The sequence below is a fragment of the Ceratina calcarata genome, unplaced genomic scaffold (genome assembly GCF_001652005.2).
Source record: "Ceratina calcarata isolate Rehan_Ccalc_2016 unplaced genomic scaffold, ASM165200v1 scaffold59.2, whole genome shotgun sequence".
In the NCBI taxonomy this organism is placed as follows: Eukaryota; Metazoa; Arthropoda; class Insecta; order Hymenoptera; family Apidae; genus Ceratina; species Ceratina calcarata.
This window is the reverse complement of record NW_017177131.1, coordinates 124,055-148,765: the sequence shown is the minus strand read 5'-3', so window position 1 is coordinate 148,765 and position 24,711 is coordinate 124,055. Positions and strand designations below refer to the sequence as shown.

Genomic DNA, 24,711 nt, shown 5'->3' with positions numbered 1-24,711 from the left:
CCTTAAGATTTCGCGAAATTTTCGTTTTTTGCCAATAACTCCCAAACCGTTGGACTTACGGGAAAATTGCATCAGACCTTTCTTGTAGAGGACGACGAGATCTACAATTTCTGTATAAAAATTTTTCGCTAGCACCAATAGTTAACGAGTTATTTGCAAAAAACTGTTTTTCCGTTTTTCGTTAATAACTCGTAAACTATTAATGCTAGCGAAAACTTTTTATACAGAAATTGTAGATCTCGTCGTCCTCTACAAGAAAGGTTCTATGCAATTTTCTCGTAGGTCCAACGGTTTAGGAGTTATTGAGGAAAAACGAAATTTTTTGCCAAAAGTTCGCAATTTCGACAGTGGATCGGTCGGATTTTGTCAGTACCCATAAAATGCTGATTAATCATACTGAACTCGTTAAATATTGAAGTTAGAAGAAAAATGCATAGAATCTTTCTTCTAGAGGACGTCAATGCCTCCAACTTCTGTATAAAAAGCTTTTCGTCAACGTCAATAATTAATTGGATATTTTCTTCTATACTCTTTGGCACGTAGCTATTTATTATTAGCACTCTTTTTCCAACGTTTGCTGAGATAACTCGATCTGAAATAAGACATGAAATCTGGATTATTAATAATTTTCATTGAATTCATGCATTCATTTGCCTATCAACGTTTCATATCAGAAGCTTATAAAAAATCCAAACGTTTGCGTCGTGTAAAATCAGTTGGGAATAAAATGAGGAGCGTCGATGGGATTTCGCGGCCGGTTCGTAGGAAAAATTTCGGCGAACGTTAATAAAACGGGACTCTCAGGACAGGCATAGCGGCACCAGCGTTGGCGTCCCGTATTCCACACCAGTTGGCAGTCCGCCCATGAAAATAAACGCACCTCGACTGAAACAGGCCCTCCGACATTCCAATCCCGATAGACTTTCTGCGCTAGAACTATCCGTACCTTTAGATTTCAGGTAGTCCTTCCCGACGATCTTTTCACAAACACACAAACATCTGAGATTTGTAATTTAACGAACTGCAATTGTCCTCAAGTGTTTCGCGACTTATCGATTTCCTATTGATCGATTTACAATCCAGAAAGCACTGGCAGTCGAAACGAATAAACGGAACCATCGCCGAGTTTTAATACCGACACGATGCCAGGTTTTTCGTAGGCACCAGGAGTCGAGTTTCCAAGCCGTGAAACGCTTTAATCGGCTTACAACCGGCGTTTAATAACCCCTACACAGGATATTAAACGAGGACCGGCGAACTTATTACCAGCATCATTCCCTTGTAAAATTGTTTCCTTTGCTAAGAGGCTTCGTATTAATAGGAGTTGATCCCGCAAATATTTAGAAAAACCTGTTGGCCCCGGCGCCGATAGCTGCTCCGAGCTGTACCAATTTCTAAAAATCAAACAAGCTGATCAGATGTTCAGCGTTTACCGCCTCGGAATTATTGATCTGTCCGACGCTCATACATATAACGCGGGCCAGTTTTTTTCTTCCACTTCCGTTCGCGTAGGCCGCGTATCTCAGTCGCTAGATGCATACCGTCGCCCGGGTATTTTAGTTCCGTCCGTTGCATATGCAATCCTACGGATTCTGTGCCGAACGTCCGGTCGCGTTCGACACGACGTCCCTACGCAAATTGATCCAAACAACAATCGGGATCCGCGGCGATAGAAAAATATTCCCTCGAACATCGGAGATGAAACCGTTTACAATTCGTGTTACAAAGAGTCGCTGATCGTTGAAACGAGAATTTTATTTTTACAGAAGCAGCATCCGTGGACGTGGCTGGTAGCAAGACGAGCAGCGAGGCGTCGAAGTTCGTCCCATCGACGTCGTCATCGAGCGTCGACGCCAGGATGGTCGCTTCGACGCATAATCTCGACGACCTGGGCGTCAGCCACCCGGCCAGCGTGAGCAGCGACCGTCAGCAGCAGCACGGTCACGCTTATAGGTCAGCGCAAACTGCTCAGGACAAGAGGAGCAGGTTGAGCAACGTGATAAACAACCTGCGGAAGAAGGTCCCTGACTCCAGAAGCGGTGACTCCCCGAGGAAGGAGGAAGACGGGAGGAACAGCGTGGAGAGAAACCTTGAGACCCTGGAGAAGTACGTGATGACGGTGCTGAACGGTGTGATAAAGGACGAGGAGGAGGCGGAGGAGGAGGGCAACAGGAAAACTGAGGCCGAGAAGGGTAAAGAGGCTGAGAAGCAGCAACCGGAGGACCAAGAGGACGAGGACTCGAAGGGTCCGGCTGCGAAGTTCGAGCCTTCAAAGCCGAACGAGAGTAGAACTGAGGCTGCAGTCTTCCTGTCTACGCAGTCCGATAAACCGGACGGGATGGAAGCCTGCTCGGAGCAACAGAAAGTCGAGGCCAGGTCCGAAGTCTCGTTAAGGAACGAAGAGTCTTGCTGCGCGAAGGACGCTGCGATGGACGGTGTTAGTAAAGAGAAAGAGTCCTTGAAGGTAGAAGAGGACAAGGCTCGCGTTAAGTGTTCTTCCAAAGAAACTAAATCCGAGGAACAGGAGGCGAGGGACGACGGTCAGGAAGATGAGAAGAAGGAGAATCGTTCCCTGGGGACGATCATTATGGAGAGGCTGAGCGAGAACCAGACCGAGGAGAAGGCGAACGTGGATCCTGGTAAGGAGGACAGGGAGTTCGAAAATGTGGAACTGAGAAACATCTGTAGAGACTTGTTGAACGATTTGTTGAACGGTATCAATCAGCTGATCGACGAGAGTAAACAAGAAAAAGAAGAGACCTCGGACGGTTCCACGGAGGAATCTCGGAGTCAGGATCAGATCTCCACGACGAGTCTGCATTGCAGTCTACCTTTAGACAAAGTAGCGTCCGTGTTACAAAATTGTCAAACGAGCGAGACCACCGCCGCTCCTCCTCCTCCTCCTCAGTCGCCTTCGTCTTCTCAGGGCTCCAAGTCTCCCAGCAAGCCGCCTTCTCCTACAGTCAGGCACCTGTGCCTTTACTGCGATCGGAAGTTCATGTCGATATCTCTCAGGCAGCGGCACACCGAGAGGGTCCATCAGCAAGGCGGCGGCAGGAGGTCGGAAAGAAACTCGAGGAAACCTTCGCAGAATTGTCAGTACTGCTCGGACAAATGCACGGAGAGTTTGGAGAGCCTGTTCCAGCACATGGTCGGCAGCCACAGCGACAAGTACCACGGCTGTCTGCAGTGTTCCACCAGGTACCTCACCAGAGAGGCTCTGACGGTTCACGTGAACGAGACTCATAGCGCCAGTGCGGAGAGGGTTCAAGAGAAGAAGGAACCCTCGTCGTGCAAGGAACCAGGCAACCAAAGTCCCAAGGAGTCCGACCTCGAGCATCGAGCCGAGTCCACGTTGCTGAAACCCGTGCTCCAGATCAAAGACAACTTCAGCAACCCGGGCAGTCCGGAGTTCGACAGTTCCTTCTACAGCAGCGTTAGCTGCAACATCCGCGAGAACCTCCTCCACCATTTGGACGGGAAACTTCAAAGCTCGTCGACGGTCACTTCCATGGTAGACACGAAATCGCAGCAGCAACAGCCGCAACAGTCTTTCTACGAGCACAACGCGATCCAGTCTATCGACATTTCATTAACAGCTGCCACGCCGGTCTACTCCAAAGAGTACGCCGAAGAGTATGAGAACAACAGTGAATACGCCCAGAAGCCTGGGAAGAGTTGCAGGTCCCATCCGAGGAGAGTGTCCTTTGAAAAGTACAACTTCCCGCGGAAGTACGACGGCAAGGAACAGTGGACTTGTTCCATAAAGGACCTGAGCAAATTCGACATTTCAACGCAGTTGTCTATACGGAAGAAGCAGCAGGTGTTGAAAGAGAGGCTCGGTCTGAACAGGTTGCACCAGATCCCGATCTTGGGACCATCCGAGACCACGGAGATCCAGGAGAATCAGAGCGAGCCGGAGCAGACATCGTCCGAGACTACCAGTCCGGACGTGGACGAGATGTCGCAGATAGAAGACAGCAGCGATGCCACCGAGTTCACCATGGAGTTCGGTAATTTCCTGAGGCTGAGGAAGTGGGACGAGAAGATGACCACGGAGGCGAGCAGGAAACAGGAGGTCGTCTACGCGGAGCTGACCGGCGAGTGGTCCAGGCCGAGGATCTACGTCTGCGGCGCGTGTGCATCGAAGCATGTGAGTATCGGAGAACGGTGAGAAACGTGGGTGAATGGATTCGGGGCTATTTCAGGTCGGTTATTCGGCCAATAAATGGTTAAGTCGGTTATTTTCGGCCCGCGATTCCGAGTCGTAGACCGACGGATTAATTTTAGAACAGTGGGACGTTCGATAAAGGTGATTGATGTTTGTTATTCCTCCGGCTTCGGTGTAGTAACACTGTTTAACGAGACGATAGAGTTTATCGTTTTATTCGACCTTTGACACTTGCCCGATCGGCAAACTCTTGAACGAGTCGTTCGGAAATTGGTGAATTCTAAATAAACGCCTGAGCAACAGTTAGACAGGAAAAGAATCCACTGTCTGATCCGATGAAACGCGGCACACATATAACCGATCGGCTAATTAATTAGCCACTCGATTGGTAACTATCGATCGGATTGCGGGCCGGTCGAAAGGACTTATCTCGATGTTGATTGACAATTAGCTGTCCGAACGAGTCTCTATCGATCTGTCCGCGATACCACCGGTTCAATAGCGCTAATATTATACGCGTTAATTAAACCGACGTTAATCGGACCGACGTTGTTTGACGCAGGTGACGCTGAAAGAAATGGAGGACCATAAGGCGGCTTCGCACCCGAACGTCTGGTGTTCGCATTTCGAGTTCTCGGGCGATCAGAGGGAGTTGTACAAGCACCTGTTCCTGCCGGGAAAGGACGTGGCCACGGCTAAGGCGAGAGCGGCCAACCTGGCGGAGAAGGTGTGCACCAAGTGTTCCAAGAACTGTACCACTCTACCGGAGTTGCACAGGCATATGTTAGAGTGCGGGGGTGACCAGGCGTGGCTGTTAGGGTTGTTCGGTAACGGGAAGAAAAAGTGCAAGTGGAGGCCGTTCGGCAGCCGTAGCAGGCGACGCAGGCAGCGGGGGATGAAGAGGAACATTCAGAACTCGCAGACTCCCAGGGTGAATCAACCTAAAGAGAAACAGCCGACGGGGCCCAGGGTCAGGCCCAGCGACAGTGAGTTTCTCTCACTAATTCCATTTCGCAAAATTTCACCGTGCACGAAAATAAACAGTCTACAAGGTCCCGTGAATTTATTAACGCCCTACGAGTTTAATTACTGCACTAATTAAAACTTTGTTTGATTCGGTCGAATCACTTATACCGTAACTTCCCTTTGCAATAATTACGACCGCCGCGCCGGGATTATCATAACTTCGAACTTGTTAATCGCGCCTTGATTAATATTAACGCAGCCTCGAAAAAAACCACGTGCGCATAAATAGTGAAAAACGGCACCTGCTTCGATCTCACTTCAGTATATTGTTAATCCCCCAAAAAATTAACCCTTTCATGAAACGGTAAAGAAATGGGCAAGTTTGAAATGTCTGGTTCCTATTCCAACGAAATCCTTCTTACATTGCTTTCGTTCATAATTTTAAGTAGCAATAATATAATAAATATTATAGCCTTGTGAAAAGAAGCACCTGAAAGTTGTGAAATCAACGAAAGACGTCAAGTTCCCCATTTACTTATTATCATCATAATTATAAACAATATTCAACTAAATTTAAATAAAACAATTATATTTTTGTCAAATTGAGAACTAGAAAGTAATGAAATCGTAGTAACAGTTGTCAAGTTTCGCTCATAAGTTTATTATTTAAATACATATATGGGGAGCCAAATGGTGTTATTGTTAATAAGTTCAAATAAGTAGAGTTACTACGCTACAGATTTGTTCTCCGGAGAGTACAAAAAATAAAAGGAATCTGAATAGAGATTTAATTTTTTTTTTAATTAGACGTACAACATATGAGTAATTTTTTTTCTGCGCATGAATAATTTTAATGACGAGTGAATATGTAATCGATGAATTATTAACGACGCTATTTGCCGAAGCCAACTGCATTGTTGAATTATCAATGAGTTTAATGGAGTTCTCGTAAAAGGATTGTTTCTTCTTAAACTTCTGACATCGTGTGTACTTTCCATGTTCACAGGAGAGAGTATCCAGAAGATGCTGGCGAACCTGCCTCCCAAAAGGGCTACGAGGAAGGTGTTGCAGGAGAGCACGATGAGGACACAGGGTAGACTTCGCAACGTAAGTGATAAATATTTGAACGATCCTTTCAGCTCCTTGGTTACCTGTTCAGTTTTCGTGTTACTGTGTTTAAATGTTTAAATAACATGAACGTGTTGCTTAATACTGGGTGGGATTCAATGTTTATAAATATTGAACGGTATAAAAAAGGAATTTTTAGACGAGCTACTCGAATTTAGAAAATAGCCGAAGGATTCCCCGTGATTACTAGACAAAATCGAACTGGCTTAATAGAATTAAAATTCGTGACCCAATAACAGAATTGTAAAAAAGTCGAAGAATTTTCATTCGAGGCACGATAGTGCCAAACTGGCAAGAGTGACCCAAAAATCGCGTGCCGAGTCTAAATTAGGTAAACGAGACTCGTAAACAGAGGATGACCCGAATCCTGGTGGACGAAAAATATGAGGCTCGATAATGATAAGGCAATAACGCGGACCCGACCGGCTTTGCTCGGCTCCGGCTGGACGACACGGATATAAGTGGAGTATTGATTACTCAACACTGGCTGTCCGCACGTGCACACACACGTACGATGGACGCGGCACATAGAAACGGTGTACGCCACGTAGTCCGCGCGGGCAAGACGGTTGCCTCGTGTTGTTCCCTCCCTGCCCTAAGTAATACTTTTTTTTCCAAACGGGACGGACGCTCATTCTGATTTCGTTATTGCCGGTACGCGACCCCGATTTTAGAGACCTAAGAGCATTAGCGCGTTTCACGGGAATATATAATTAATTAATGAAAATCCTGAGTCACTTCGTAGAATAAAGACAATTGCCAGAGTTAATTCCGAACGTTGTAACGACGGAAACCGTGTTAGATTTGCTTACGCAATCGCGCGATGATTGTGGCGAGGGAACGAGATGATGCCCGAGCTTGCGGGCACACGAGAGTACCACGAAGCGTTTGCCTGTACACAGGTGCAAACCAGAACGAGGCGAATGGTGGTGGGCGACAATTCCAGCGCCTCGCGTATGTCCCGGAACAAGGCCGTTCTGAGGAACAAGTTGCTGAAGAACGCCAAGTCAATCCAGCGGCATCGTTGCCGGATCGACAACATATCGGCGGTGATCGAGAGCGTCGTGATGAACTACGCGGCCGATGAGAAGACGCCTGGCGACGTGAACCCCGAGAGGAACGACCTAGAGAAAGATACCAAAGAGAAGTCCGACGAAGCGGCCGCCTCTGCGAACGGGGATGAGAAAAGAGCGAAGAGCAGAGGACCCAGGGTATTGGGCAAGAAGAGAAACGTGAAGACAAAAGAGAACGCTGTTAAAAGCTTGGATCAAGGGAAGAAACCGGGTGCACTTAAGGCTAAGATTAAAACGTTGAAAAACACGTTGGAGGCGAGCGGGGATTCTAGCGAATCTGCCAAGGCTAAATGGTCTCCTAAGGACGAGAAGGAGGCAAGAGTACAGGAAGCTAAGCCGTCTAATCAAACTGTGAGAAATAAATTACTTATGCAGACTACGCCTAGGAAGAAACGACCGGTCGATCCGGTGGCTTCGTTGAACGCGTCGATCAAGGCGAAGTCACAGCCGAGGACCCACGACGGGAAATTCGCCAGAGACCCGAACAAGGATTCACCGTCTCCTCAGAAGTCGCCGGAGATCAAGTCTCCACAGCCGGTGGTTAAAGGGAAGAGCGAAGCTGGTCCAGAGTCGTCGGTGATCAGATCCAAGCTGAGGGCTACTTCGTCCAGGCTGAAGAACGGCGATCAGTTGCCTAAACGGACTACTAGACTGTCCTCCGACAGTGACAAAATGCCGACGCTGGAACCTGCCGTTCAGGCTTCCACCGTTGAAGCTAGCGAGACGCCCGCCAACGATTTGCCCATCCTGTCTCCGGTGACCAATTCGGTAAAGGCTCCTCGCGGCAGGAGCACGGTCAGCAGATGCTTGAACCTCGACACTCCTGAGAAGGACGAAAGCGAAGGGACAGAATGGAACAGCGTACAGGAAGAGGACAAAGAACAGAAACAGGGTAAAGGTAGAAGACCGAAAGAGAAGAGCGGAGAGGTTGCCATTAAGGAAAAATTGAAGAGGAAGAGCGCGCCTGGAAGGATCGAAGAAAATAAGAAGAACGCCGAGGACGCGAAGAAGGATAAAGGGAAATTGGAGACGAGGAGCAGATCAAGATTGAGCAATGTGAAGAGCGAGGATGATATAAAGATCGAGAATGTCCCGTTCGAAGTGAAGAAATTAATTGGATCGGACAGCAAGGAAGATCTGATGACAACTTTGGTGTTGAGTTCCAGAGTTGCCACGTCGAAAAGATGTCTCAGGCAGCCGATGTCTAAGTACAGACCTGAGGAGAGGGCGAGGGTATCGGAGAAGATGAAAATCGATTCTGGCTCGACGTCCGACGCGTCCACGAAGAAAGAGAAGTTCGACGCTAGGAGGAAATCGTTGAGGAAAACTGATAAGAGATTTTCAGCGAGAAGTGAAAAAACTGTACCGGAAGAACCGAACAAGACGAAGGACGGTGCGAACGAGGTGAAGGCCGCGACTAGGAAACGCAGGAGCAGCAGCCTGTCCAACGACAACAAATCTGCTTCGAACTCCAATCAGTTATCTACTGATAGTCAAGCTAAGCCAGAAGCAGATGTGACGGTCGATAAGAGGCAAACCAGAGGCTCGTTGCCGAATTCCACTGAAGAAGCTCAGAGCGAACCTACCGAGTTGTCTCTGAAGAAGAATACCATTGGGAAGAGACGAGGTCGAATTAAATTTAGTAACGACGTTGACAAGAAACACGAGACGAAGAACGAAGAGACTGATAAGAGTTCCATTGATTGCGTCGACAATGGAAATTCTAATGAGAAAGATGCATTACCGAAAATCGAAGATAAGCAAGAGAAAACCGACAAGTCTGAAGAGTCGAAGATCTTCGATCCTCCGAGGAGCAACGCGAGTCTGGCTAATCTTCAAACGGAAACAGGTAATTCCATGGACAGTGGCAAGGAAAATTCACTGGACACTCCTGCACCTGTTCAGAAAGGTAGGGTCGGCAGACCTCGAAAGTCCTGGGGATCTCGAAAAGAGAAAGCGCCCAAGAGATCGTTGAACAACGTGATCGGCATCCTCACCGAGGGCAAGAATATTCCGATCGAGACTCAACAGAGTGTACTGGCGGTCCAAACGAGCTTGGAGAACGTGACTCCCGCTGAGTCTCTTCAGCAACCTGACGACAGCAACAGTAAATCTCAAAATACGGGTAAAAGCGTTAAGTCTCCGGAAAGTAACGTCTTGGAGGCGACGAATGAATTCGACGAGTTGGTCAAGGAAGCCGATTGTGTTCAAAAGGTTCCCGAAGAGGATTCACGGCAACCGGAAGTACCAGAGGTTTCCACCAAGGAACCGAACGTCGAGAATCCTGTAGAAAAATGTCAGAGGGTTGACTCCTCTCCTAAAATCACCAAAGAACAATCTCCGGCTAACGACATCATCCTAGATTTGTCTAGGAGAAAGCAGAAAGGGAAGGGGTCGTTTCTGGAGAAGATCGTTTCGAAAATCGCCAAACAAAAGGATGCGTTATTGGAAGGTGAAGTAGGCTCTCTGTTAGACACGGCAGCTGATGAACTCACGAGTATTTTAGACGAAGTTGGTCCCGGCTTGACGGAACAAACCGAGAATTCAGATGAAACGAAGAATAATATTCCTGAGCAGATTCAAGACTGTAGCCAGGAAACTGTTAAGGAAAACGAAAGAAGTAAAATTGATCAGAAGTTAATCTTGAAGGAGACAGAAGCACCTAAGGAAATGTTGGACAACAGTTCTGATCAAAAAGAAGAAAACGTTGAAAATGTGAAAGAGGACTCTTCCAGTAAAACTAACGAGGATACCAAATTACCAATCGTCGTTGAAACTTCCTTAGAAACTCAAACAGAAACTGATAATTTGAAGAACCACGAAGAAGTTGCTTCTACGGAAGCTGCGTCTGTCCCGGAAAACGTGGCAGAGCCTCCAGGAAAGAATTTTTCTGAATGTATAGAAGAAGAATCGGTGAACAAGGACCAAGAGACGAGAGTGAAGAGAAGGTCCAAGAAACGATCGCTGGAAGGAAGCTCGCCGAAGTCTGGAAAAAGAAAACCTGTCGACTGCGAGGCGAATACAGCCACGGAAGTTAATCTAATAGAGAAATCAAAGAAAGTGCCTTCTATCAATGAAAACAGTTTGTCGCCTGAAGTTAGCGCGGAGAAAAGTGAAGAGGAAGCGAAGAACAAGGTTGTCGTCGATGTCCAAGAAGATTCGAGTGTAAAACCGAAAACTGACTCCCAAGAGAATCTCGAACAACCAAACTCTGTCAACGAAGATAAAAAGAAAGATGAGAATCAAGACATCCAAGGAAACGCGGAAGAGAAGCAAACAGTTTCGAGGACACTAAGTGGGAAGAGGAAGTCTATCGAAAATTTGGACCAGGAAGTTGAATCTGTACGAAGATCGAAAAGAAAATCGATCGCAGAGGAAAAAACAGGTCAATCGACGAAAGAAGGAGCAATTTCAAAGGAGCCTGATGCGAAGGAGTCGTCTGTCGAAGAAGCTAAAGGGTCGAGAAGAAGATCTTCAAGATTCCAAGTGAGAAATGAAGAGAAAAAAGAAATTGAGAATGACCTTACTTCCATTCCAACCGAAGATCGGTTATCAAAGGAGCAGAATGATAAAAGACGACGGAGTTCGAGGAGATCGCGGAACGTCAGCCACGGTGGCGATTTTCCCCAAGAGGAGGGATGGATCAGCGATAGCGACGAGTCGAAGCCGTTGGAACCTGAAGAAGAAACGAAGGATGAAGATCCGCAGAAAACAGCTGTGGAAATTGAAAGTAAAGAAGAGACCGTGAACGACGGAGAAAAGGATTCTTCAATTCAAACGCAAGATGAAACGTTATTAAATGAAAAACCTACTGACGATCCAGCAGCACTTCCAGAGAAATCAAAAGAAAATTCTATATTGGAGAACAAAGAAGAACTCGTTCAGAATTCCTCGACGAACGAAATAAAAGAACCTGAGAAGCCTGAAGATGCTCCAGTTGTTCCGAAAGTGCCTAAGAAGCGTGGTAGAAAGAAGAAATCCGAAATGATACAGGCTATTTCTCAAGATAATTCCGATTCTAAAATAGCTGATTCCCAACTTCCACCAAGAAGATCTTTAAGAACAAGTAAAGCGATCGATGAGACTGAACAGCAAAACAAGAACTCTAATGATCTGATCACCGGTTCTACTTTGGAACCGTTTAAGGTTCCGGAGGTAACAGAAGTTCTGCAGCTCACGAAGAAACGAACGCACAAGAGGAAGTCGAACGCTGACGAGCATCCCGACACGCAAAACAATTCATCTTCCGTGGAATCTCAAGCGACTGCTCCCGAGTGTCCAGAAGATAAGGAGAAGGAAGAACCACCTGAGATCCAGAAGGATTCTGGAAATGATCTGTCAAGATCAAGCTCATCTGCATCGTTGGATCTGACTCATCAGAGCGCGACGGTGCCGCTGAATAAGAAGCAGCTCTCTTCCGAGGATCTCGCGGCTCAAAGAGCTGAGAGCGTAGATAACTTATCAGAGAGTTCCTGCATCAGCGAGTCCAGCTACTTCAGGACGAAACGCTTCTCCAAGAAGAGGAAACCTTTGCGCGAGACTGAAGGGAACGAAGACTCGGAATCGGCCACCACAGAACAGGACGATGACAAACAGCAGAGCATCAAGAGAAAGTCTGACAGCTGCGGATCCGTTATCGAGACTCACTCGAAGCCAGAAAATGCGGAGAAGAGGCGACGAAGTATTAGGAGAAAGTTCGACGCTTTCTATAATGACGACTTGCTGGATGATAAGTTTTGTTCGCTCCAAGAGCAAGAGGAAACGCGAAGGAGTAGAAGGAGGAGGAGGGACGTTTTCTATGGTGATTTGGTTCTGCAACAGGAAGCCTGGGTCAATGATGACGAATTGAAACTGGTCGAACGTTCCACTCCGAACAAGGAAGAAGAAGAGAAAACGAAAGAAGATAAAGAGTCGGTCGAAGATTCGAAAGAGAAACCCGTCGAAGATGAAAATGAAGAGGACGAAGAGGAAGAGTCGAACAATGAAGATGGCACGAGCTCGAAGGTGGAAAACGCGGAGAAGCGACGAAGCATTAGGAAGAAGTTCGACGCATTTTGCAATGACGAATTGCCGGATGATAAGCTTTGCTCGCTGCAAGAACAAGAAGAAACGCGAAGGAGTAGAAGAAAGAAGAGGGATATTTTCTACGGCGATTTCGTTCTGCAACAGGAAGGCTGGGCAAACGATGACGAGTTGAAACTGGCTGAACTGTCCACTCCGGACAAGCCCGAGGAGACTGAAAACAAAACGAAGGAAGATAAAGAGTCGGTCGAAAGTTCGAAAGAGAAACCCGTCGACGAAAATGAAGATGACGAAGGAGAAGAGTCAAACAATGAAGATAGCACGAGCTCCAAGTTGGAAAACCTTTCACAAACTCAGGGCGAGTTTCAGACTCCGAAGAAGCGGGCAGCAGGCAATTACGTGGTGGTTCATAAGAAGACCGGAGAGATTCTCATCGTGGAGAAGAAGAAGAAGCTGACGAAGGAAGCTGCGCGATTCTTCTGTCAAGTCTGTGCTACCAGTTTCACTAGGAAGAGCTCGCTGAAGAAACACAACCAGTCCCAGTCGCATTTGGTTCAAATGGCCAACTCTAAGAAAGACGAAACGTTCGTAGACGATTGTAATATCAATCAAATCGATATTTCCAATGATGAAAATCCAAATCCTGACGAATCGATGAACGTATCCTTGGAATCCAAAAATAAGACGGAGGATGCTGACCCTTCAGCGTGTATAATTAATGAAGAGTCTGTACACGATGATCCCTGCTACGACGATTCATTGGTACAGGATTCCATGGAAAATTCTCAGAGTAATCGGCAACTTACACTTGAAGATCAATTGCTGGATGAAGAAATCTGCAAGATCACTGAGAACATGAGCCACGATGACTACGTTCTCACTGATCACGTGAGTCCTGAACCTGAATCGACATCGACACCTAAAATCGAAGTTCAGAAGGTGGAAAAGGTTGATGAAAAGAAGGAAAATAAAAAGAGTCTGATCGACGAGGAGATCAGTTTGGAAAGTTCCGAATTGGAAATTCCGAATCCACCGTTGATCATCGTCGAGCCCATCGTTTTGAGTCCAAATATGAATATAAAAATCCCGAATTTGGACGTGCCACAGTCGGATTTGATGAAGGAGGATACTCTGATAGACTCTGCGGTTTTAAAGACCAACGAAACTGAGTTAGAAGACAAATTTTCCAAATTACAAGACCTAGAAATAGCTGTCTTAAACAAGGAATTAGACAGTCAAGAAAAGACTGAAGAAGCTTCTCTTAATTTAGAAACGAAGAATGACGAAGAAACGCGTCATGAACGGTTGAGTTTAAAATTCACTATAAATAAACGTAGCATAGAGCCTTGTAAAGAAAGCAGTGACGAAATAAATAACAGTTTTAGATTAGATTACTCAAGCACTTTTACGAAGGAACATCAAAATGATAATTGCGATGGACAAGTCGAGTCTAGAAATTGGGAAACTGTTCAAGATTTGAACGAATCAAAAGAACAAAGTCTTAAAGAAGAAACTGTAAAGGCGGACACTCCAGACCAGCAGGTTCTCACGGTGGACGATAAAATTGAAGATAAACGGAATGAAACCGTGAAATCGACGCGAAGTGGGAAATCCAAACGAGAGAGAAGAAGCAAGAAGCACGTTGAAGAAATGGAAACCATTCCTATAAATTTCTCCAAATGTAAAGACAGTCAGGTTGAATCACAGATCGATGAGTCTGCGAAGCCTGAAGTCACAGAAGAAAAATCACCGGAAACACCAACCGTACCCTTGGCAAATTATATTGAAGCCAATCTAAAAGAATTGGAAAAAGAGATCGTACAAGAATCCGATGATTTAGAAATTGCAGAAGAGGAAGCTATAAAATCGTTGGAGGAAATTCCTTCGGAACAGCTGAAGCAGGTGGAGCAGGTGCCTGAAGAAAAAATTGTGGAAGAATCGGAGAGTAAAATAGATTTCTGTTCTATGGAGGATGACGAAGTTTCATCGTCTTCAAGTTTAGCAGACAAACCACTGTCGCAATTATTATTATTGGAAAGAGAAAAGGAACAGAAGTCCCCCATGAACATCCAAATCGACGAGGACCCAAAACCTGAAGAGAAGCCGGAAGAAAAGAACATTGATTCTATCGTGAATGAATTAAATGACGAAAAATTGGATACGAATCATTCAACTGATAACTCGAACCCTGATGAAGAATTGACTAAAGAATTGGCGAGCAACGAAGAGGGAGACGAAGAAATTTCAAAAGCGATGGAAGCCTCTGATAAGGAGTCGAAGGTTTCATCGGAATCAGAGACTAACGAAGTGTTGCCATCGTTGAAGACTATTTCCGACGAGACACAAGTGAAAGAGACCAGCATTAGGCGAAAACCTAATACGAGTTCGAGTAAAAAAGTGTCGAGGGGTCGTAAATATTCCAGCAAGGATAAAAAATCCAGAAGCAAGAAGACTATCAGAAACAAAATCGCTGATTTAACAAGCGACAGCGATGACAGTGAAAACGAAGATCAGAACGAATCTCAGAACAAGAGTAAGATAGTGAAGAGCGTGTTTGGCAGAGTGTTTGGCAGCGAGAAGACAGACAAAGTCAAGGAAGTGTTGAACGACTGGGTATCCAAGTCTGAAGACGATTCGAGCGAACTTAGAGCCTCGAACTCGAACGACGTGAAGACTAAAGAATACTCAGAGGATAGAAACAATAGGAATGCATCTTCGACTCCCAAGAGAGGGAGGCCAGGGAGGAAGAAAAAGAGTTCTTCCTTGGATAGAACCAAAGAGAAGAGCCCGGCTCCTGAGTACCAAGAAGAACATCGTTCCAAGCACAAGTCGAGCAACCGAAAGAAGCACGACGCAGACGCTTCTAACGGATATTACCTTCTTTCGGATTCAGATAAACGGCGTTCCTCGAGGCCTTGCAAAAAGAGGGCTGAAGAGAGGATCTCCATGTGGTTCGCTGAGGTAGATCCATGGACTGGGAAACCGCACGCGGCCAAAGACAGTGGCTACGGATCCTTTAATTACGACGAGGACTCATCGAAACTGATTGGTACAGAAGATGACCAGAGAACCAAAAAGAGAAAGTCGTCAGGCTCGAGGAAGAGTAAAGACAACAATGACGAGGACGATTGGAAGGATTCGGGTAAGAGAATAAAGGATACTGAAGAATCTGACCACGAGGACAGTTTCGTTAAAGATCTTTCTGAAAAAGAGCAAGGACTGTCCGTTGATCTGGACTGCTCGCGAAGCTACAGCAGTTTAGGCTCGATTAGCATCGGAAACAGATCGCCAAGTATGGACAGACACTCTCAAAGTACTAAAGACTTGAACATCGACGAAGCCGAGGATGAAGACATGGGACACACGTCTCCTTTGTTTGTCTGTGGTTCGTCCAAGAGTTCTTTAGGAAGCAGCACCAATAGTGAGAACGAAGAAGAGGACGAGAATATTACTGTCAGCGAAGTTCCGTTCCGGAAGAGAAGCTCCAGCGAGTTCTCCGGGGAGAAGATCGTGATCAGGTCGCCCTCGTCGACTAACAAAAGTGAAGTGGTCACCATCGCACCTACTGACGCGATCGAGGACAACGCTTTGGACGTTCCACAGGAGATAGGAACTGCTAAGCCTAGACAGGGCAAGGTTCTGAACTTTGACGAAGAGCTGTTCGTTGAGTGCTGCTCTAGACTGAAAGCTACGACGGAGAACGAGTTAAGGGGTGCTAAGAAAATCAAATTGGACCATAGCGAAGGGTACCACAGGAAAGATGAGCAGCAGCAGCAAGGGTTCAGGGGACCTAGAGACCGATGGAGGGACGTCGAGAGCCAGAACAGCCTTGGGAGTCTACTAGAATCCGTGAATCAGGTGAGTATTATGTTAAAACGAAGCCTCCTCGCATGTTCGTTGAATTCGTTCGCCTGAGAGTTCATAGTAAAAATATTTATTTAAGGGGCGTCATAATTTAATGTTCTAAAAAATTGAATGAATCACTTGCTCCTCGTTTCGATCCTCTCAAATAAATTAACAGATTTACTTTTCTCTCCAACACTCACTTTTTGTACAATGATTAGCATAATACGCTTGGTTTTTGTGCATCAAAATTATATTATTGTCAGAATCTTACGGTAAGTTAACAGTTATTTGAAAAACGTGTCGTTCCAATTCTTTTTGTAAAATTGGGATCATCTACATTTTGCATGCGTTCATTTTTATTTCTGCACTTGGCTTATATTGCGTGTTACAGCTAAAAAGATAAAACTGCTTTCAAGCTCGCATTTACATATCTTCAGTTCTTTTCTATACATGCTAACGGAATATTTACTTGTAAGGGTGTGTCCCGAAGTATCAGTCTTGCATAATTTAAATAAACTCTCTATTGTCATATTAAAAACCGGATATTCTCTGTGGGTTACACCCTTGCATGAAATTCCGTGAAGGGAATACTCTATACATTATTGTGGTAATGTTTGCAGGACCTATGAACCAGCTTTATACAGACAATGTCTCTCAGTATGCATGCAAAAGGTAGTTCTCTCATTCCTTCGACATTTCTTAGTGTGTACAGTAGTTACGAATCTTTTCCTCCTTTCGAAATCGACATCTACTGTCCCTTCAATAAAACGAATTCAATTTTTTACGTCTAAAAACTCGAGGCTCGACCTTTTCTTTCTAATTAAAGAATGTCCAGCTTGGTTTCTACTAACACTTCTCGTACTAACATTACACAGAAAAACAATACCCAGCCAAAGCTTTTTATTGAAACAATTCTATCGGTGCTTAATCGTCAGATTAAATTATCTTGAACCACCCTGCATGAGTGGCCATTAATTAATAGCATTCTCCTCTGGCAAACAAATAAACTGTTTTAAGCAGATAATTAATCTCCTTAAAGATACCTCGTTGATCCTATTATATACGTTACTGTACAGTGCACCCCGTGCAGAGAATGAAACCCACCGTGAATGTGAAAAAGAGCGGAAACCAAATTATTGTTCAATGATTTCAGTTACTCGGCGAAGAGATGTACAGCAGGGAGAGGGATTATCCGAAGAGGGGCGGTAGGAATCTGAGGAGCGAGCACTCCAGTAGGTCTGCGAGCCCGGACACGTCCAGGGCGGACAACCTGGGCTACGAGGACAGCCTGGACGTCGCGTTCGAGCACAACAATAAACTCAGGGACAAGATCCAACAACGGATGCGCGAAAGCGAGAATCTCATAGCGAGCACCTTCGGCCAGAGGAACGAGCATCCGTCGAAACACGAACAGGACCTCTTGAGAAACTCGTATCTGCACGATCAGCGCCATTTATCCGGCGCGAACATGTCCAACGGCGGCTACAACGAGGCATTGCACGTGAGGGATCTCCAGGAACAGAGGAATCTGGATACATCCGGATTGAAAGGCAAGATGAACTCTTCCTTGGGAGGTCTACTGGACAAGGCGTTGTCCAATTTGCTGCACGGCAACGAGAAACACGATCATATGTAAGTACTTTATTGTACATGAAAACGAATTTTTATTCCATTGACCGGTTGTTCTATTTTTAATTGGACCACCTGTTGATCGTGTGATCGCGAAATTTGATTAAATCACTCTGTTCCCAGTGGATCAACGCCGATGAAGGTTCTCGCGGAGCTCGCTTGTGCCCGGGCCCCGACTTCCACGGTCGAGGACCCGGTATCCCAGGACGTGGCGCAAGCTGCCAAGGCGTCTCTAAGTAAAGACACGATTCTCGTCCCGAGTCCCATAACAATGCCCAAAGACCTTCAGAAAAAATCCAGGAACCCGATCAAGGAACTGTTCGAAAGGAAGAAGGAGATGAACGACAGGAAACAGCAGGAGAAATCGAAATCCGAGGCGGCCCTCCGAGAACTGAACGTCCACAGGCAACGCAAGACCAAGAAAACCAAAAAACATCAGGACTTCCCTCTGATACGACGCAACGAGCTCGGCGGTTTAGCTGAGAAGAAGAAACGTCGTGACGGCGTTTTCGACAGGAAAGAAGAATTAGACAGAATTAAAGACGTTTACGAGTTTGACGAAGAAGAGAGTCAGATTGAACCTAAACTGGGCAGCGTGTTGTCTTACAGGAGTAAATCAGGATGCGAGGTAACTTGTCTGAGAACTAAAGACGTAGATATGGCTGGTCTGATGTCCAAGACTATCGAAGATACTTTGGAAAACGGGAAAGCTAGCGACCCTCTCAGTAGCAGACTGGAGTCTATGATCGACAGGAAGTTTAAGGAGCTGGAGAAGTTCGCTCCGAAGACGAAGGGCGCGTTGAAGTCTTTCCAGAGCGAGGATCAGCAAAGGCGGGTCACCGGGCCGATGGACGAGTTCGTGGAAAGAAAGCAACCGAAAGGGAAGAAGATCATAGAGCCATTAAAGTTTTCGAAGCTGAAGAAGCGAAGCAAGAATTCTAAGAAGAAGACTAGAAATGCTTGGTACGAGAACGACAGCTCCGATGAATACAGGACTGTCGTGAAGACCGAGGATGTCGGTGTCGGTATATCTAAGAGCCAGAGAACTTGCTCTAAAGGGAAACAAAATATTTTCGCGGAACTGTACACTTCGTCCGAAAGCGAGTTTGAGAACGAAGATGTAGAATCTAGAAGACAGAGGAAGAAGAAGATCGCTAAGAAGACGACAGCAGGAGTGGAGAATGCAGAGCAAAATCAAGAATTGGTGAAGTATTCATCCGAGAACGAGAACCACGACTGGAGAAGCGAAGATTTGAAAGATGCTGGGAGACATGATTGTGATAACAAGAAATCCGAGTCGGAGATGTCGGATCATCCTCTGGTGATCGATGAAAGGAAGGACGTCGACGACCAGAGGAACAGCGACGACGAGACTCAGAACCAGTACGAGAGGAACTTCGAAATGGACGATTTATACAGAGAAGACAGTTCCGAGTCGGACGTGGAAGATCCGATAACCGCGGAGCCAAGCATGCCGGAAGAGCCCAGCGCGAGGAGTCCGAATTTACCGCAGGAGAAGGGCGACGAGAAAACGGAATACGAGAGCGAGTTGATCCCATTGGAAGAGGCCTTGGACCTGCTGGACCGGGCTGAAAACGAGACGTCGTTGAACTATAGCAAGCCTGAGAACGTCGCTACGATAACGGCGGAGCCTGAAAAGGAAACGTTCGAAGAGGCGATAGAAAAATCGCCTAGCCCTGTAGAACAAGAGGAAGAGCCTGACAATGATCTCTTAAGTTTGCCGGAGAAACTCTCCAGCAATGAGAAACCACAGAAGGAGTCTGAGAATTTGCCACTGCACGTGTTCTTGAGTAGAAAAGTGCAGGAGTCGAAGAAGAGGAAAGAGGAGCAGCTGAAGAAACTTCAGGAGGAGCAGGAGAGGATATTGATGGATCTCCAGCCCACGAGAAGGCAGAGGAAATGCGCGATCGGTAAGCAGGGACTGTTAGCAGAGATAAGTAGCTCCGACGAAGAGATTAGCCCGAGAGAGAGAAGGAGCAATGATCGATTCGATCATGAGAAGCCGAAGAAGCAGAAGAGGGAGTCGAAGGAGAAGAGGAAAGAGAGGTACATAGAGAAGAAGCATGAGCAGATGATAGCGAAAGAGCAGAAGGCTATTGAAGAGGAGATCCTGAGGGAAGTTGGGAAGAAGAAAGAATCTCTCGCGAAGGAAAGCGACGAACAAAAAGAATATGAGAACGCGGAGACGAAGGAGGACAGGGAACCGGCACAGAAGAAGAAACATCAAACTAAAGATAAGCAAAGGAGACAGAATAAAGACGAAGTGCACGATGAACAAATGAACGATCTCGAAAATGATTGTAACAAATCCGTGCTGACGGAAACCAACCACGACAGCGAGAGTAATCAAGAATCTTCTGTTAAACCGAAGAAGCATTCGAAATCCCCGATGAAACCCAAAAAGATTCCAAAGTCTGAGGTGAAGATCACAGCAGTGACTAAGAGGAGCAAAAATTCAGGCGAAAAGAGACACAAGGCGGAATCGAGAGGGTCGAGGGATAAGGAGCGAAGATCCTCTAGCGCGAAGCGTGATTCCGATGATGAAGAATTGAAAACGACGAAATCTTGGAACAAAGTCGAAGAAGGCGTCGGCGTGGCCATTGGCAGGCGCAAAAGGGCAGCCGTTAATCAATTGTACTATTGGTCCAGCTCTAGCGACGAGGAGGAGATGATGGAAGTGGTGCCCGCGGTGGAAGAAGAGGAGGACGACCGCCAGGAGCAACACGGTTGGATCGTCGGTGATTCCCATAAGAGGATGATCACCATGTTGGCCATGGAGAAGCAACTGAAGGAGAAGCGACGGAGAAGCGAAGACGAGTTCGAGCCCGGGAGGGCTAAGAGCAAAAAGCATAGAAACAGCACCTCTTGATACGTGTTTCACGACTAGGCTCGACGAGAATGATATTCTATGACGAAAGCTGCTTGATCAGCTCTAGCCGACTAGAGGTACGTGCCGAGTCCGTTTAAGGTCGGCACAGCTGGAGCGGCAGGACTGTAATTCGTAATACGTTTTATAAGTAGAAGCAGTAAAAGTATAACTAGAAGCGACTGAGAAAAGTGCATTGTTCTATCTTAAGATCAGGATTATAATATTTAGAGCTGAAGCGAGAGAAGAAATGTTTTGATACGCATTTCTGGACTAGCTAAGAAGAGTACGCGATTCTTGTTTATGAACTGCAGGATTAGGGACGAGACTTTTCTAACCCGGAGAAATAGCGTACAGATTTTTTGATACTAGTCTTAAACGAAGATGAACGAGAGGAGGATTTGTTAAAGTAGCTGGAGGAACGTTGCCGTCAGCGATACGGCTAAGTTTACGAAGTGCGTGAACAGTTTTAGGATTAGGGAAGAGAGAGACTGTAATCTAGATGATTCATTTAATTGTTAATTGCTCGTAAGTTCGTTCGTGTTTTTTCTGTTTTTCTCTCCGAGTATACGAGACACTCAGATTTAGTTATCATTATACTTCGTTTTCTATTTTAACTGATTTATAGTCGAGGCAGTTCGTAGTCGTTAGAAAATGCCCCGTTACGTTCTATCCATAAATCGTTTACTCGATCCATCACGGAGGTAACGCGATCTACTGCCAGAAGAAATTCGATTTCTTTCGGTGAAACGTTAAAATCGTTCAACGCGTATATCGGATTGCACGATGGAACCGGATACGTCGTTATCGTGCACGTCGTACGGGAATATAAAAAATGGCAACCTGTACATAGCAGCAGTTTGGCATTGAAATACTAAAAAGAAGAAAACAGCTAGCTCGTATTACGTTAAGAATATAATTCCAAGCCGTTATAAATATTATAAATATAATCTTAGACTGAATGTGAGAAAACTAGCGGACATTGAATGAAATAACGACAACAAAATAAAAGTATATATATAAATATATATATATGAGCACCTTTAGACAATACTAGAGTCATTTGTAACGTTTTAGTTTACTCGTAGCGAATCTTTAGGCGAAGTTAAGGATAAAAAAAAAAAATTATAGAAAAAGAAAAAATGCAAAAAATTGAAGACGGGTGAGAGACGGGGGGCGTCAGTTAAATTTAATTTCTGTAAAAGGACGATGTAAACTGGGGTCCAATCGAGTAGCGTGCTTTCGCCGGCTTTTTGTGATTCGTACATATCGCGTGAACGGGGAGATGCTGCCGGCTGTTTTTGCCCGGCAAATGAATTTTTCATAGAAGTCGCTTTAGCGCAGTTAGTTTAATTAATTAATTAATTCTTGTTCGTTAATTTCCTCTGACGCGTTCGAATGTTCGTTTCCTTTTCCCTAGATCTCATATCGTGGCATTAACGATTTTGCCACGTAAATTAAGAACGTGAAGCTTATTAACGATGAAGGAACGATAGACAAGAGGAATTCCTTTCGTACGCCTAGTTGATGCACATAATTCTAACTACCGTAGACTTTCATATGGTAAAATTATATAAATATATAAATATCCGAGACAAAAAAATGATCTATATATATATATATATATATGAATTAAGAGCGAGATGATAATTGAATGTAAACGAGACGAAGGAATAGACTTTAATGTAAATGTACTGCCATAATCATTTATTATACGAGAGCCTACGCGAGTATAGAGTATATTAATTATTCGAATTCCTGTAAAGACGAACAACCGGGGATGAGAATGCAACAGCGACAACAAGAATATGGTTTAGCACAAAAACATAACTTAGGCAACAATCCGATTGTAAATAGAGCATATTTTCAATGTGTCTGGAAAAGTATGTTTTGTAATATAAGGATTGCAAAGGAAAAATAAAATTATTGAAGAATCAAGCTTGGCCGTATGTATTTTGGGAACGACTGATTGTGATAGGAAGTCGAGGACGATGTGGTGAGCATTAGTTATGACAGAGTTTGAAGATAACAGAAAGTTTGCAGATATCATTCAAGTAGTGAAGGATGATCAACTTTCGGTATAGATGATAGAAGTTAGGGAATCGATATCTAACTTATAATACTAAAGAACATTGCATACGGAGTAGATAATAGGTGAGACAATCGTTCAACGCCCCACCATCGTCGCGACAGCCTTCAAACGGCCTTGAACACGTGAACCCCTCCGCATTCCGCTCAAGGCCGCGGTTGCTAAGTAACCCGTATCCCCTACTCTCGTGGTTCAGTTTGTCGCGTCATGCTCATATATCTCGATTAATCGTATGTGACTTGTTAAGTACTGGAGTTAGAAGAAAAATGCATAGAATCTTTCTTGTAGAGAACGTCAGTACTTAAAACTTTTACTTGAAGCATTTTTCGAAATTTTTTAATACCACTATTAGGATAGACAAAAGTGCATATTTAAATTAGGGTTTCTTAATTTGCCAATCTACTATCTATCATTCTATAGAGATCAGTAATTTTTCTTTATGATCTGTATGATCGACACCCGATTCAATAACAGACTAATACCTCTTTTATTTAAATCCTTCGAGTAAAATATTTTGCAATTCCAAGCATCAGTTAAGCTAGAATAGATTGATAGTTTAATATTACAGTCTTAAGGATACTGTAGATAGGGGAAACGTAAAAGTTGAACTAATTATACAGGAGGAAATATAGAGAAACCTATTTATTAATTAGAAATAAATCAATCTTGACTGGCATCGACATTTTCTGTCTGTAATCCTTTGAAAGTAGCAACTGGTATGTACGTAACAAGGGTATACAGTTTGTTAGCCGAGTCTTCGTCGTCGTTCCTTCTCCTGCTGAGTCTCACACGAACTCTGAATGGTACATTCCTGAAAATGAGAATTCGTCTTTTTTTAGAACAAATTCTTTAAATATGAAATACATGTACATTTATTTTCCGATAAATGTATATTATAAATATCTGTCCAATCCGTATCTACATCCATCTACATACTTCGAAGTATGTATATTTAAAAAATGAATTTAATTTACCTGATTCCTTTGGACCAAAGTTGTTTGTTGAGACGTGTGTCAATCCTTACGTCCGGGGTTCCCATCTGTTTTTCCGCAAACTTGCGGATCTCTTTGATAGCCCTCGGTGCCCGTTTCTTAAAACCGACCCCATGAAGGCGTTTGTGAAGATTCACGGTGTATTCGCGAGTAACAACCTCGCTGATAGCACTTTTTCCCTTCTTTTCCTTAGACTTGGCCATTTTCTACTAAAACACACGATCACGGAACTTGATTTCAACGTGACATAACCTACAAGAACTAAATTTTTATACAATCGATCAAAGAAAACTTCTAATTAAAAACTACACGCTTTTTGCAAATCTACTAATTTTTATCGAATAATATTTGACTAAATTATAGAGTTTCTTAAAAAACTATGTTTATTAAAGGGAGAAGTAAACAACACAGTATTGCACTAAAATAAATTACGTTACAGACAATAATAATTGGTGCATTTTATGACACAGAATTCAATCCATATAATTACACCGAGAATTATTTATTCTTAAATGATAATAACCGGATGTTAATCGATTTTATTTTACGCGAAACGGGCAGTACCTTTCCGACTTATGGTCGCACGTAAAAGAACCCGATTTCTTGACGATCCTAAACCCATCTATTTCCGGTCAGCAAAACTTGGACTTTCATTTCTCATACAAACCGAATTATTTAGATTGCCTTTAGCTAATATCGTGCAATCTTTATAGCAATAAACATTCTGTTTTTATTTCATACTTTATAAAAGTGCATAATTAAAATTACGTTTCTATGATACCTCTACTGTAGAGATATAACGTAATTTTGATTCGCGGAAAGCGCAGGAATCGACAGTGATTACAGCTAGTAACAACGAAACTGAGAATAAACGTTATTCGTTCATTGTATCATTTACTTATTATTTA

General features: G+C 44.5%; 2 protein-coding genes across 3 annotated transcripts; one reads left to right on the top strand and one right to left on the bottom strand.

The window, feature by feature from the left end:
* Positions 1 to 1,766: 1,766 nt before the first annotated feature.
* Positions 1,767 to 22,660, top strand: LOC108629882 (uncharacterized; the record flags this gene model as incomplete). The annotated part of the gene is made up of 6 exons (XM_018032818.2): positions 1,767 to 4,153; positions 4,734 to 5,157; positions 6,144 to 6,244; positions 7,168 to 16,218; positions 17,360 to 17,838; positions 17,959 to 22,660. Coding segments are annotated over 6 exons (15,209 nt in total), but the record flags the coding sequence as incomplete, so codon positions are not given.
* Positions 22,661 to 23,428: 768 nt separating this feature from the next.
* RpL31 (ribosomal protein L31) lies at positions 23,429 to 24,475 on the bottom strand. Of its 2 annotated transcripts, none has more exons than XM_018032819.2 (3): positions 24,368 to 24,475; positions 23,786 to 24,012; positions 23,429 to 23,622 (listed from the first exon to the last, which is right to left on the bottom strand). In XM_018032819.2, the coding sequence occupies exons 2-3, from the start codon at positions 24,004 to 24,006 to the stop codon at positions 23,472 to 23,474; spliced, it is 372 nt and encodes a 123-aa protein (XP_017888308.1). In that variant the 5' UTR covers positions 24,007 to 24,012; positions 24,368 to 24,475; the 3' UTR covers positions 23,429 to 23,471. The 2 variants fall into 2 exon arrangements, with proteins under 2 accessions (XP_017888308.1, XP_017888309.1); XM_018032820.2 differs by having other exon boundaries at positions 23,786 to 24,009; positions 24,368 to 24,466.
* Between the last annotated feature and the right edge of the window lie 236 nt (positions 24,476 to 24,711).